Raw genomic sequence first — 16,697 nt, forward strand, 5'->3', positions numbered from 1 at the left:
AGGTTTCTTGGTGACCTCAATCAAGGTTTCCTGGTGACATCAATCAAGGTTCCTTGGTGACCTCAATCAAGGTTTCCTGGTGACATCAATCAAGGTTCCTTGGTGACCTCAATCAAGTTTCCTTGGTGACATCAATCAAGTTTCCTTGGTGACATCAATCAAGGTTTCTTGGTTACATTAATCAAGGTTCTTTGGTGCCATCGATCAATCAGGTTCCTTGGTGACCTCAGTTAAGATTTCTTGATGACCTTAATCAAGGTTCCTTGATGACATCAATCAGTCAAGTTTGTTAAACTTGAACTTTAAACTTGTTAAAGGGGGCTTCCAGATTCTGATAAGCCCCCCACCCGCAGACCCCCACAATCACCGGACAGGGTTGTGGGGAAGAGGCCCTTGTCGCCATCAACATAGGGACAAGGTGCTTTGGGGGGGAGCCCCCCTGCCCCAAAGCACCCCCCCATGTTGAGGGCATGTGGCCTTATATGGTTCAGGAGGGCTGGGGTGCTCGCTCGCCCCCCCATTTCCTGACCTGCCGGGCTGCATGCTCGGATAAGGGTCTGGTATGAATTTTTGGGGGAACCCCACACTGTTTTTTGTTATTTCGGTGTGGAGTTACCCATTAATATACATACCAGACCCGAAGGGCTTGGTGTGGATGGGAGGGGGGACCCCTGAAGGGCTTGGTGTGGATGGGAGGGGGGACCCCCAAAGGGCTTGGTGTGGATGGGAGGGGGGACCCCCGAAGGGCTTGGTGTGGATGGGAGGGCGGACCCCCGAAGGGCTTTGTATGGATGGGAGGGGGGACCCCTGAAGGGCTTGGTATGGATGGGAGGGGGGACCCCTGAAGGGCTTAGTGTGGATGGGAGGGGGGACCCCCAAAGGGCTTGGTGTGGATGGGAGGGGGGACCCCTGAAGGGCATGGTATGGATGGGAGATGGGACCCCACACAGTTTTTTTTTTTATTGCGGACCTTTATTTTTACATTCAGCTGTCAAAATAAATATTATCCAGACCTTCGAAATAAGTAAAATCATCACAGAAATAATTATAAAGGATAAGAAACAAAAATAGAATCACTAGAACTAAGGAAATCCAATGAGAGTCCATAAAGATCTGCTGAGTGCTGGCTGTCACACACAGGAGACGTCACCAAGTGCCGGCTGTCAGAGGACTCCACACGCAGGAGTCGCCACCGAGTGCCGGCTGTCAGAGGACTCCACACACAGGAGACGCGACCGAGTGCCGGCTGTCAGAGGACTCCACACACAGGAGACGCCACCGAGTGCCGGCTGTCAGAGGACTCCACACACAGGAGACGCCACCGAGTGCCGGCTGTCAGAGGACTCCACACACAGGAGACGCCACCGAGTGTCGGCTGTCAGAGGACTCCACACACAGGAGATGCCACCGAGTGCCTGCTGTCAGAAGACTCCGCACACAAGAGACGCCACTGAGTGCCGGCTGTCAGAGGACTCCACACACAGGAGACGCCACCGAGTGCCGACTGTCAGAGGACTCCACACACAGAAGACGCCACCGAGTGCTGGCTGTCAGAGGACTCCACACACAGGAGACGTGACCGAGTGCCGACTGTCAGAGGACACCACACACAGGAGACGCCACCGAGTGCCGGCTGTCAGAGGACTCCGCACACAGGAGACGCCACCGAGTGCCGGCTGTCAGAGGACTCCGCACACAGGAAACGCCACCGAGTGCCGGCTGTCAGAGGACTCCACACACAGGAGACGCCACCGAGTGCCGGCTGTCAGAGGACTCTGCACACAGGAGACGCCACCGAGTGCCGGCTGTCAGAGGACTCCGCACACAGGAGACGCCACCGAGTGCCGGCTGTCAGAGGACTCCACACACAGGAGACGCCACCGAGTGCCGGCTGTCAGAGGACTCCACACACAGGAGACGCCACCGAGTGCCGGCTGTCAGAGGACTCCACACACAGGAGACGCGACCGAGTGCCGGCTGTCAGAGGACTCCACACACAGGAGACGCCACCGAGTGCCGACTGTCAGAGGACTCAACACACAGGAGACGCTACCGAGTTCTGGCTGTCAGAGGACTCCGCACACAGGAGACGCCACCGAGTGCCGGCTGTCAGAGGACTCCACACACAGGAGACGCCACCGAGTTCCGTCTGTCAGAGGACTCCACACACAGGAGACGCCACCGAGTGCCGGCTGTCAGAGGACTCCACACACAGGAGACGCCACAGAGTGCCGGCTGTCAAAGGAATCCACACACAGGAGACATGATCGAGTGCCGGCTGTCAGAGGATTCCACACACAGGAGACGCCACCGAGTGCCGGCTGTCAGAGGACTCCACACACAGGAGACGCCACCGAGTGCCGGCTGTCAGAGGACTCCACACACAGGAGGCGCCACCGAGTGCCGGCTGTCAGAGGACTCCACACACAGGAGACACCACCGAGTGCCGGCTGTCAGAGGACTCCACACACAGGAGATGCCACCGAGTGTCGGCTGTCAGAGGAATCCACACACAGGAGATGCCACCGAGTGCCGGCTGTCAGAGGACTCCACGCACAGGAGACGCCACCGAGTGTCGGCTGTCAGAGGAATCCACACACAGGAGACGCCACCGAGTGCCGGCTGTCAGAGGAATCCACACACAGGAGACGCCACCGAGTGCCGGCTGTCAGAGGACTCCACACACAGGAGACGCCACCGAGTGCCGGCTGTCAGAGGACTCCACACAAAGGAAATGCCACCGAGTGCCGGCTGTCAGAGGAATCCACACACAGGAGACGCCCACGGACATGCGCCCAGGCACAATAGTAAATCTGGGTCATACAGTCTTTGTGAAGAACTCCCATTTCTGTGTTGTGTTCATCAATGCCAATATTCCTCCCAGTCTAAGTCTTGGAGAGCAGCTCTCAGCCTTGGAGAATTAGCTCTCTTAAAGTTCAGCGTTTTTATTCTCCCCGTATGTGCTCGCTGTTTACAGCTAATAAATGAAATCATGTTATGGTCACGGCTACCCAGATGTTCTATATATGGACATTCGTAATAATCTCTGCATGGTTGGAGATGACCAGGTCCAGCAGAGCATCATTCCTAGTTGAGGCCTCTATGACACAGGTCCAGCAGAGCATCATTCCTAGTTGAGGCCTCTATGACACAGGTCCAGCAGAGCATCATTCCTAGTTGGGGCCTCTATGACCAAGTCCAGCAGAGCATCATTCCTACTTGGGGCCTCTATGACCAAGTCCAGCAGAGCATCATTCCTAGTTGGGGTCTCTATGACCAGGTCCAGCAGAGCATCATTCCTAGCTGGGGCCTCTATGACCAGGTCCAGCAGAGCATCATTCCTAATTGGGGCCTCTATGACACAGGTCCAGCAGAGCATTATTCCTAGTTGGGGTCTCTATGACACAGGTCCAGCAGAACATCATTCCTAGTTGGAGCCTCTATGACACAGGTCCAGCAGAGCATCATTCCTAGTTGGGGCGTCTATGACACAGGTCCAGCAGAGCATCATTCCTAGTTGGGGTCTCTATGACCAGGTCCAGCAGAGCATCATTCCTAGTTGAGGCCTCTATGACACAGGTCCAGCAGAGCATCATTCCTAGTTGGGGTCTCTATGACCAGGTCCAGCAGAGCATCATTCCTAGCTGGGGCATCTATGACCAGGTCCAGCAGAGCATCATTCCTAATTGGGGCCTCTATGACACAGGTCCAGCAGAACATCATTCCTAGTTGGAGCCTCTATGACACAGGTCCAGCAGAGCATCATTCCTAGTTGGGGTCTCTATGACACAGGTGCAGCAGAGCATCATTCCTAGTTGGGGCCTCTATGACACAGGTCCAGCAGAGCATCATTCCTAGTTGGGGCCTCTATGATACAGGTTCAGCAGAGCATCATTCCTTGTTGGGGCCTCTATGACACAGGTCCAGCAGAGCATCATTCCTAGTTGGGGCCTCTATGAACTGAACCATACAATTGTCCTGTAGTAGGTTTATACATTTTTGTCCTTTAACTGTTCCTGCAGTCCCATTACTCCAGTCAGTTTCCAGGTAGTTACCATCCCCCATTATTATCATTGTCCCCGCCCTTTCCATCTGTGGGAGGAGCTGAGTCTCCACCTCCTCATTAACAATAGGAGGCTTATAACAAACTCCAATGATGACCTTTGTAGTACCGCCCCCCATGTGCAGCTCCACCCATAATACTTTAGCCTCATCACACTCTCCATCACCTAGGTCCTCTCACACTCGCTGAGATCACTTCTCACAGAGACAGACTCCACCCCTTTTCTAATCCAGACTCCACTCCCTTTCCTTTTCCAGACAGACTCCACCCCCTTTCCTCTTCCAGACAGACTCCATCCCTTTCCTATTCCAGACAGACTCCACCCCCTTTCCTCTTCCAGACAGACCCCACCCCCTTTCCTATTTCCCCCGTCTCTCCAAAAGAGAACCTAGCCAGGAATATGAATGGCCCAGTCATGTGAGGAATGAAGCCAAGATTCAGCAATACCAATCCAATCCTAGTTCTCTTCATTCACCAAACCTTCCAACTCACCTATTGTGCTGGGCACACTTCTGGCATTGGGTAACAAACACTTCCTTTCAACGACACCTCCTTCATTCACTGACACCTCCTTCATTCACTAACTCCTCCTTCATTCACTGACATCTCCATTCACTGACACCTTGTCCATTCACTGACACCTCCTTCGTTCACTAACACCTCCTTCATTCACTGACACCATTCCCTGACACCTTGTTCCTTCACTGACATCTCCTTCATTCACTGACAGCTTGTTCACACGGATTTTGTGTATTTTTTATTTTCATACAAATGGTACCAATTCCACTGGTTGTTTGTAACATGGAAACCTTCTTACCATCTGCCATAGCCCTCCCCTAATCTTTCCCCATTCCGCCCCCCAATAAGGACTGACCCCGGTCTGATCTGTCTACCACAATATAATCCCTGATGTACAGGAAGACAGGACTTCAGTGAGGAACATTTCCCGCACTCAGGACAGGAAAGTGGCTTCTCCCCCGTGTGAGATCTCTGATGTTTGTAAAGACTGTGAGTATATGAAAACCATTTCCCGCACTAAGGACAAGAATACGGCTTCTCCCTCGTGTGAGATCTCTGATGTGTGTGAAGATGGGACTTCCGTGAAAAACATTTCCCGCACTCAGGACAGGAATAGGGCTTCTCTCCCGTGTGAGATCTCTGATGTCTGGAAAGATAGGACTTATAGGAAAAACATTTCCCACACTCAGGACAGGAATATGGCTTCTCCCCTGTGTGAGACCTCTGATGTACGATAAGTGTTGATTTTGCTATAAAACATTTCCCACAGTCAGGACAGGAATATGGCTTCTCCCCCGTGTGAGACCTCTGATGTATGATAAGTGTTGATTTTTCTACAAAACATTTCCCGCACTCAGAACAAGAATACGGCTTCTCCCCCGTGTGAGATCTTATATGCACGTTTAGTTTAGATTTAAGTTTGAAACATTTTCCGCACTCAGGACAGGAATACGGCTTCTCCCCCGTGTGAGATCTTTCATGACTATTAAGATTGTATTTATATTGGAAACATTTCCCGCACTCAGGACAGGAATATGGCTTCTCCCCCGTGTGAGATCTTTCATGCAAATTAAGATGGGATTTATAATGGAAACATTTCCCGCACTCAGGACAGGAATACGGCTTCTTCCCCGTGTGAGATCTTATATGCTCCTCAAGAACGGATTTATATTGGAAACATTTGCCGCACTCAGGACAGGAACACGGCTTCTCTTCCATGTGACATCTTATATGCACATTAAGACCGGATTTATAACGGAAACATTTCCCGCACTCAGGACAGGAATGTGGCTTCTCCCCCGTGTGAGACATCTGATGTACGATAAGTGTTTGTTTTGTAGAAAAACATTTCCCGCACTCAGGACAGGAATACGGCTTCTCTCCCGCATGAAATCTCTGATGTCTGGAAAGATAGGACTTATAGGGAAAACATTTCCCACACTCAGGACAGGAATACGGCTTCTCTCCCGTGTGAGATCTCTGATGTCTGGAAAGATAGGACTTATAGGAAAAACATTTCCCACACTCAGGACAGGAATATGGCTTCTCCCCTGTGTGAGACCTCTGATGTACGATAAGTGTTGATTTTGCTATAAAACATTTCCCACAGTCAGGACAGGAATATGGCTTCTCCCCCGTGTGAGACCTCTGATGTATGATAAGTGTTGATTTTTCTACAAAACATTTCCCGCACTCAGAACAAGAATACGGCTTCTCCCCCGTGTGAGATCTTATATGCACGTTTAGTTTAGATTTAAGTTTGAAACATTTTCCGCACTCAGGACAGGAATACGGCATCTCCCCCGTGTGAGATCTTTTATGACTATTAAGATTGTATTTATATTGGAAACATTTCCCGCACTCAGGACAGGAATATGGCTTCTCCCCCGTGTGAGATCTTTCATGCAAATTAAGATGGGATTTATAATGGAAACATTTCCCGCACTCAGGACAGGAATACGGCTTCTTCCCCGTGTGAGATCTTATATGCTCCTCAAGAACGGATTTATATTGGAAACATTTGCCGCACTCAGGACAGGAACACGGCTTCTCTTCCATGTGACATCTTATATGCACATTAAGACCGGATTTATAACGGAAACATTTCCCGCACTCAGGACAGGAGAACCTCTTCCCTGTTGGATGGCCGGCCCGGTCCTGCACAGTCTGAGGTTCCTCAGGATACGAGGAATCCGATGGTCCATCTACACTGGGTGGTGCCGGACAGGAATACGGCTTCTCCCCCGTGTGAGATCTTATATGCACATTTAGTTTAGATTTATATTGGAAACATTTCCCGCACTCAGGACAGGAATACGGCTTCTCTCCCGTGTGAGATCTTATATGCACATTAAGACGGGATTTATAATGGAAACATTTCCCGCACTCAGGACAGGAGAACCTCTTCCCTGTTGGATGGCCGGCCCGGTCCCGCACAGTCTGAGGTTCCTCAGGATACGAGGAATCCGATGGTCCATCTACACTGGGTGGTGCCGGATGGACATTGGAGGGAGCCGGGTTTTCTCCTGGACTATACTGTGTGATGTCCTCATCTTCTACTTTCCAGTCTGGAGACAAAGTGAGACAATCCTCGGAGGTTTTCCTCATCTCCCGGCCATGGACTAAAATACAAAGACAAAGAGGATTACTAGACAGGAGCTGATTGGTTCCCCCAAACCAGGACTCCACCCACATCAGGCAGCTTGGGCTCTGAGGAGCTTACAATTCCACCCTCAAGGGAACTAGGAAATGGCTCCTCTGATCTCCTACCAGGTCATTTCTTTATTCATGGACCTTAGTCAGAGAGTGAGGAAACAACCAGAACTGTCTTTTATAGGAGGGACAGTGATGAGGGGATTATAGGACGAGGGTCCCCACCCCCTCTATCACTCATCGCCATCTTCCCAACACAAGAAGTACTGCACTTCCTGATTTACTCCATGATTATTCATGAAGAAAATCGGGGCTGAGCCCCACCAGAGGTCAGAGAGTGAGGATGGGGGGAGAACAACCAAGATGACGACTGGACTGATCCTGAAGACCACCATCATTGGGGTATTGACTCCTCCCTAATCCTGAAGACCATCATCATTGGGGTATTGACTCCTCCCTCATCCTGAAGACCACCATCATTGGGGTATTGACTCCTCCCTCATCCTGAAGACCACTATCATTGGGGTATTGACTCCTCCCTGATCCTGACCCTGAAGACCACCATCATTGGGGAATTGACTCCTCCCCCATTCTGACCCTGAAGACCACCATCATTGGGGTATTGACTCCTCCCTCATCCTGAAGACCACCATCATTGGGGTATTGGCTCCTCCCTCATCCTGACCCTGAAGACAACCATCATTGGGGTATTGGATCGTCCCTCATCCTGAAGACCACCATCATTGGAGTATTAGCTCCTCCCTCATTATCACTTTCTGGTTGAAGGATGTTATCACATTATTATCACCATGTAAAAGTTTGTGCTCCAATCACATCATCCGATATAAAATGCCCAGCTGGGAGGAAATGGGGGGAACAAAAGAGAATCCATATTATGTGTATATATAGCAGTGGGGGGAGGGGGAGAGCAGGGGTCAGGACTATATATAGTGCAGGGGTCAGGCGTATGGAATGTACAACACGGAGTATATAGTGCAGGGGTCAGGAGTATGTAATGTACAACACGGAGTATATAGTGCAGGGGTCAGGAGTATGTAATGTACAACACGGAGTATATAGTGCAGGGGTCAGGAGTATGTAATGTACAACACGGAGTATATAGTGCAGGGGTCAGGAGGATGTAATGTACAAGTTATATAGTATAAGGGTCAGGACTCTCAGTATTAGTATTCTGTAATCAGTGGAAACTGAAATGTTTACTGTAGACAACATGTAGAGATGAGCTGGGATTAAACCATCATGAAACCGGTTAGATTGGAGGTGAGGAAATCCGTGGACAGAGGGGTGGCGGTGGACGTGGCACACTCGGACAGAGGGGTGGCGGTGGACGTGGCACACTCGGACAGAGGGGTGGCGGTGGACGTGGCACACTCGGACAGAGGGGTGGCGGTGGACGTGGCACACTCGGACAGAGGGGTGGCGGTGGACGTGGCACACTCGGACAGAGGGGTGGCGGTGGACGTGGCACACTCGGACAGAGGGGTGGCGGTGGACGTGGCACACTCGGACAGAGGGGTGGCGGTGGACGTGGCACACTCGGACAGAGGGGTGGCGGTGGACGTGGCACACTCGGACAGAGGGGTGATGGTGGATGTGGTATACTCGGACAGAGGGGTGGCGGTGGACTTGGTATACTTGGACAGAGGGGTGATGGTGGACGTGGTATACTCGGACAGAGGGGTGGCGGTGGACGTGGTATACTTGGACAGAGGGGTGGCGGTGGACGTGGTATACTTGGACAGAGGGGTGATGGTGGACATGGTATACCCGGACAGAGGGGTGATGGTGGACGTGGTATACTCGGACAGAGGGGTGGCGGTGGACGTGGTATACTTGGACAGAGGGGTGATGGTGGACGTGGTATACTCGGACAGAGGGGTGGCGGTGGACGTGGTATACTCGGACAGAGGGGTGATGGTGGACGTGGTATACCCGGACAGAGGGGTGGCGGTGGACGTGGTATAATCGGACAGAGGGGTGGCGGTGGACGTGGTATACTCGGACACAGTTCCCCAAACACGGCTAAGGTGTAAGGTAAAGTCTATGGGCTGGAAAAATCTGAATATAAATGGATAGAAAACTGGCTGAAAGATCGTATTCAGAGAGTAGTGGTTAATGATTCATACTCTGCATGGTCTGGGGGTGTCAGTGGGGTACCCCAAGGTTCAGTGTTGGGACCCCAACTTATTAATATATTTATAAACAATATAGGGTCTGATATTAAAAATTCCAATATATAAGGGAGGATATGATCACCATGTATAATACATAAGGGGGGATATGATCTCCATGTATAATACATAAGGGGGGATGTGATCTCCATGTATAATACATAAGGGGGGGGATATGATCTCCATGTATAATACATAAGGGGGGATATGATCTCCATGTATAATACATAAGGGGGGGATATGATCTCCATGTATAATACATAAGGGGGGATATGATCTCCATGTATAATACATAAGGGGGGATATGATCTCCATGTATAATACATAAGTGGGGGATATGATCTCCATGTATAATACATAAGGGGGGGATATGATCTCCATGTATAATACATAAGGGGGGATATGATCTCCATGTATAATACATAAGGGGGGATATGATCTCCATGTATAATACATAAGGGGGGGATATGATCTCCATGTATAATACATAAGGGGGGGATATGATCTCCATGTATAATACATAAGGGGGGGATATGATCTCCATGTATAATACATAAGGGGGGATATGATCTCCATGTATAATACATAAAGGGGATATGATCACCATGTATAATACATAAGGGGGGATATAATCTCCATGTATAATACATAAGGGGGGATATGATCTCCATGTATAATACATAAGGGGGGGGGGGGATATGATCTCCATGTATAATACATAAGGGGGGATATGATCCCCATGTATAATACATAAGGGGGGGATATGATCTCCATGTATAATACATAAGGGGGGATATGATCTCCATGTATAATACATAAGGGGGGGGGGGGGATATGATCTCCATGTATAATACATAACGGGGGATATGATCTCCATGTATAATACATAAGGGGGGATATGATCTCCATGTATAATACATAAGGGGGGATATGATCTCCATGTATAATACATAAGGGGGGGATATGATCTCCATGTATAATACATAAGGGGGGATATGATCACCACGTATAATACATAAGGGGGGATATGATCTCCATGTATAATACATAAGGGGGGGCATATGATCTCCATGTATAATACATAGGGGGGGATATGATCTCCATGTATAATACATAACGGGGGATATGATCTCCATGTATAATACATAAGGGGGGATATGATCTCCATGTATAATACATAAGGGGGGGGGGGGATATGATCTCCATGTATAATACATAAGGGGGGATATGATCCCCATGTATAATACATAAGGGGGGGATATGATCTCCATGTATAATACATAAGGGGGGATATGATCTCCATGTATAATACATAAGGGGGGGATATGATCTCCATGTATAATACATAAGGGGGGATATGATCTCCATGTATAATACATAAGGGGGGATATGATCTCCATGTATAATACATAAGGGGGGATATGATCACCACGTATAATACATAAGGGGGGATATGATCTCCATGTATAATACATAAGGGGGGGCATATGATCTCCATGTATAATACATAAGGGGGATATGATCTCCATGTATAATACATAAGGGGGATATGATCTCAATGTATAATACATAAGGGGGATATGATCTCAATGTATAATACATAAGGGGGGGGGGGATATGATCTCCATGAGATCATAAGGGGGATATGATCTCAATGTATAATACATAAGGGGGGGGGGAAATGATCTCCATGTATTAATACATAAGGGGAGATATGTCTACATGTATAATACATAAGGGGGATATGATCTCCATGTATAATACATAAGGGGGATATGATCTCCATGTATAATACATAAGGGGGGATATGATCTCCATGTATAATACATAAGGGGGGGATATGATCTCCATGTATAATACATAAGGGGGGTTATATGATCACATGTATAATACATAAGGGGGGTATGATCTCCATGTATAATACATAAGGGGGTGTATGATCTCCGTGTATAATACATAAGGGGGATATGATCTCCGTGTATAATACATAAGGGGATATGATCTCGTGTATAATTACATAAGGGGGGGTAAGATCCATGTATAATACATAAGGGGGGATATGATCTCCATGTATAATACATAAGGGGGGATATGACCTCCATGTATAATACATAAGGGGGGGATATGACCTCCATGTATAATACATAAGGGGGGGATATGATCTCCATGTATAATACATAAGGGGGGATATGATCTCCATGTATAATACATAAGGGGGGAATATGATCTCCATGTATAATACATAAGGGGGGGATATGATCTCCATGTATAATACATAAGGGGGGGATATGATCTCCATGTATAATACATAAGGGGGGGATATGATCTCCATGTATAATACATAAGGGGGGGACATGATCTCCATGTATAATACATAAGGGGGGGACATGATCTCCATGTATACTAATAAGGGGGGATATGATCTCCATGTATAATACATAAGGGGATATGATCTCCATGTATAATACATAAGGGGGGATATGATCTCCATGTATAATACATAAGGGGGGATATGATCTCCATGTATAATACATAAGGGGGGGGATATGATCTCCATGTATATACATAAGGGGGGGATATGAACTCCATGTATATATGATCCATGTATAATACATAAGGGGGGGATATAATCTCCATGTAATAGAAGTCCATCTTCTTGAATACACAGAATATAACATTATAGGGAAAGTTGATCCCTGGAATATCCGATTGCCTCTCGTGGGGTCAGGGAGAATGTTTCCCCTGCAGGAGGAGATCGGATCGTGCTTTGCTGGGTTTTGCCTTCTGGTGGATCAGCTGTGGGTGCATTCTACCTTTTATTATTAATGGTACAACTAGATGATCTCTTTTTTCAGCCAGACTAACTAATGTAGGTCCCACACCGCTGCCTCCCATCTCCCTGAGACTGCACTCAGTGACTTTGTGGCTGAGACACTCCAGACATATCCCTCCACCCGGCACAGCCAGCAGATAACAGAGAAGGAAGATTATGGGAGAGAAATCCAGGAATACAGGACGGGGAACACAGCTCAGGGAAGTGACCCGGGATTACAGGCTGAACAAAGTGCTTCATTCCATCCCATGCGGAGTCATGTGACCTACAAACCTTCAATGCCATGTTGTATGTATTACCTCCGAGGGATTAAAATCATGGAAAAATGATGAATGCAGGGAAACGGGATATGACGTCATCACGCTGGCGTCTTCATAGGGTGCGGTATCCAGGAGGAGGGAAGAGGCATGAGATGCAGCTCCATCTTGGATGAGCACGAGGCAATATAGAATATGACGAGGCAACCGTTCTAAGGAGTCTTTTCGGTGATTTCAGAGACACGGCTCACTTCCTCCGGTGGCCAGTAACAGTCTGATTGGCTGAGTGACTTTAGATGGGAATCGGAAACGTTGGTTGTTCTGCCTGCAGCCCGAGTGGTGAGGGAAATGTTTGGGCTCTAGGTGGTATATAGTATATACTATGTTGTATACGGTCAGTGATACGGGACGCAGGTCTCATACACCCCCTATAGGAAGCGCACTGAGCCGCTAATAAGCCCCTCATGCCGGGGTGCTGGGCGTCACTCTAGACTCTGACCCCTCCTTCCGGCCCCCACATCCAATCACCGGCTAAATCCTGCCGCCTCAACTCCCGGAACATCGCCAAACTCCGCCCCTTCCTGACCAATGACACCACAAACTCATCCACACCTTGTTATATCCCGCCTCCATTACTGCAACTCCCTCCTCACTGGTCTACCGTCACACAGGCCACACCCCCTTCAGTCTATATGAATGCTGCTACTAGACCTTACACCTTACCAACCAATCAGTGACCGCCGCCCCTCTCTGCCAATCCCTCCACTGACCTCCACCCCTCTCTGCCAATCCCTCCACTGACCTCCACCCCTCTCTGCCAATCCCTCCACTGTCCTCCACCCCCTCTGTCATTCCCTCCACTGGCCTTCATTCACTGTCCTCCACCCCTCTCTGCCAATCCCTCCACTGACCTTCACCCCTCTCTGCCAATCGCTCCACTGACCTCCACCCTCTCTGCCAATCCCTCCACTGACCTCCATTCAGTGTCCTCCACCCTCTCTGCCAATCCCTCCACTGACCTTCACCCCTCTCTGCCAATCCCTCCACTGACCTCCACCCCTCTCTGCCAATCCTCCACTGGCTTCCATTCAGTGTCCTCCACCTCTCTCTGCCAATCCCTCCACTGGCTTCCATTCAGTGTCCTTCCACCCCTCTCTGCCAATCCCTCCACTGACCTCCACCCCTCTCTACCAATCCCTCCACTGACCTCCACCCCTCTCTACCAATCCCTCCACTGACCTCCACCCCTCTCTACCAATCCCTCCACTGACCCCCACCCCTCTCTACCAATCCCTCCACTGACCTCCACCCCTCTCTGCCAACCCCTCCACTGACCTCCATTCAGTGTTCTCCACCCCCCTCTGTCATTCCCTCCACTGTCCTCCACTCCCCTCTATGATTACAGCACGTCCACCATGTGAATGACAACCTTTCTATGACCCGTGTGATCTAATACATACAACATGGCATTGGACGTTTGTAGGTCACATGACTCCGCATGGGATGGAAGGAACCACTTTGTAGGCGGTAATGCGCCAATCAGCCGCCATTTTTTCTGACTTCCAGTATTTCAGGTTTACAATCCACGCTTTTATTGAAGTGAGTCGCAGATATAATCCAGATATGTTTACCGGATCAATCGGGACGGCATTGTTTCTTCTGATGTATTACAGGCTGATATCACCCCGCCCCCGCCCTACTCTGGACCAATCAGTGAGCAGTATGGGTGGAGGAATGGATTTGGTGTTCATGACCCACCTGTGCTGATCTCTGTAGGAGTGTCCTCCTCTATAAATGTCCCCGTTATTCCATCCTCCTCCATAGACTGCTGATCATCCCTCACATACGCCTCTTCTTCTTCTGCTTTCACCTCAAATTCTATATCGATTGGATCTCCACTCTACATCAAGAGAAGGAGAGGAAATATCATCTGGAAGATAGAAGGTCACAGAAACTCCACACATTGTCTGTATGAATCCATGTTCTAGATGCTCCATCCCACCAACCTTGCAATGGTGAGGGATGGTGTGACCTTCCTGTGTGGAATCCCGGGAATACAGAGGACGGGGACATCTCTCTGGTGGGTTCCTGGTATTAGGTGGCTCCATCATCTCCTTGTGTCCTTCTGAAAACTCCTCCATCACTCCATCCTCCTCATCCTCCTCTTTATACTCTTCTTTACCATCAATATTATCATCCCCGAGGATTCCACTCTGAAAGATATAATAAAACATTCATTGTAACCAACATGCCGAGTATAAATCCCACCTACCAATAATTGTCATCATCTACCCCATTATCATCTCACGTGTGGACTACTGCAACTGCCTCCTCACCGGCCGACCTCATCACCGGCCTCCCGCACCACCGGCCTCCCGCACCGCCGGCCATCCCGCACCGCCGGCCTCCCCTCCTCACCAGCCTACCTCTTCACAGGCTATCCTGAACTCAGCGGCCAGACTTATCCACCTTACCAACCGCTCCGCTTCTGCCACCCCTCTCTGCCAATCCCTCCACTGGCCTCCATTCAGTGTTCTCCACCCCCCTCTGTCATTCCCTCCACTGGCCTCCATTCAGTGTCCTCCACCCCCCTCTGTCATTCCCTCCACTGGCCTCCATTCAGTGTCCTCCACCCCCCTCTGTCATTCCCTCCACTGGCCTCCATTCAGTGTCCTCCACCCCCCTCTGTCATTCCCTCCACTGGCCTCCACCCCCCTCTGTCCTTCCCTCTACTGGCTCCACCCCCCTCTGTCATTCCCTCCACCTCCCTCTGTCATTCCCTCCACTGGCCTCCACCCCCCTCTGTCATTCCCTCCATTGGCTCCCAATTGCCCAACTCATTAAATTCAAACTACTAACACTGACATACAAAGCCAATCATAACTCCGCCCCAAACTACCTCCCCGACCTGATGCCCAAATATCACCCAACCCGTAATCTTCGCTCCTCACAAGACCTCCTACTTTCTAGCTCCCTGGTCTCCTCCTCCCACGCCCGACTGCAGGACTTCTCCAGGCCTTCCCCCATCCTCTGGAACTCACTACCCCAATCCATCAGACTGTCACCTACCCTCCTCACCTTTAGGCACACCCTGAAAACCCATCTCTTCAGGGAAGCCTACCCCACCCTCACCTAACAGCCGATCTCCTCCACTCCTCCTACCACTCCATCCCCCACAACCACTTCCTCCTGTACCACTATCCCCTCCCTCCTAGATTGTAAGCTCCCAGGATCAGGGCCCTCGCACCCCTCGTGTATTGCATTGTTACTGTATTGTCTCATGTTCTGTCCCCACTATAATGTACAGCGCTGAGCAAACCTTCTGCCGCTATATAAATACTGTATATTAATATCTACCTGATGATGGTGAGGGATGGTGTGACCTTCCTGTGTGGAATCCCGGGAATACAGAGGACGGGGACATCTCTCTGGGGGGTTCCTGTAGCTGGATGACTCCACCATGGTGTCCTGGTAAAGATCTTTGTGTTCTTTTAGAAGCTCTGACTCTTCCATACCCCCATCCTCCTCTTCTTTTATCTCTTCTTTAACTTCAACTGTAGAATCTCTCAGGTTTCCACTCTGAATATATAATAAAAATGACATCAATGGTCAACAACCCCTCGTGTGCTGTTCGTAGCTGCTGTAATGTTTTATGTATTGTCCCCCCCTCTATTGTACAACGCTGAGCAAACCCTTTGGCGCTATATAAACTCAATGTAATGTAATGTAATGTAAAAATGGTAACAATGCAGATAATGTACAGATCCTAATGATACTATCAGTGATTGTTCCTCATCTACCTGATGATGGTGAGGGATCGTGTGACCTTCCTGTGTGGAATCCCGGGAATACAGAGGACGGGGACATCTCTCTGGTGGGTTCCCATGACTGGATCCATCTGTAGGAAACACACACACTGACTGAATCCATTGTTTCTATGTGTTTATCAGATGATGGGGGATCTAGGTGGATCCTCCGTACTGCTCTCTCCTTTACAATAAAGTCTCCTCTTACCCGGTGATGTGAGCGGCGGCTGATTGTCCATCATGACGTCCTTGTAGAGGTCCTTGTGTCCTTCTAAATATTGATGTGTATCATCTGCTGGAGATAAAAGACATCACATGACTATGGAGGAAGAGGACGGACATAACTATGGAGGAAGAGGATGGACATGACGGGGG

The 16,697-nt window shown here is 49.4% G+C and overlaps 1 protein-coding gene and 1 pseudogene across 1 annotated transcript in view; one reads left to right on the forward strand and one right to left on the reverse strand.

Annotated features, from left to right (window-relative positions):
* The window catches only part of LOC149470503 (uncharacterized), a 322,485-nt pseudogene that overhangs the window by 100,457 nt on the left and 205,331 nt on the right, over positions 1 to 16,697 (forward strand).
* LOC149470505 (uncharacterized) overlaps positions 4,795 to 16,697 on the reverse strand; it is a 47,125-nt gene continuing 35,222 nt past the window's right edge. Inside the window, 1 exon segment of the mRNA XM_089663238.1 lies at positions 4,795 to 7,138. Within this exon segment, the coding sequence (XP_089519364.1) occupies positions 4,877 to 7,138 (2,262 nt within the window). The 3' untranslated portion in view covers positions 4,795 to 4,876.

Source organism: Staurois parvus, unplaced genomic scaffold (assembly GCF_062004578.1).
Source record: "Staurois parvus isolate SC_StPar_1 unplaced genomic scaffold, SC_StPar_1.0 ptg000041l, whole genome shotgun sequence".
Taxonomy (NCBI): domain Eukaryota; kingdom Metazoa; phylum Chordata; class Amphibia; order Anura; family Ranidae; genus Staurois; species Staurois parvus.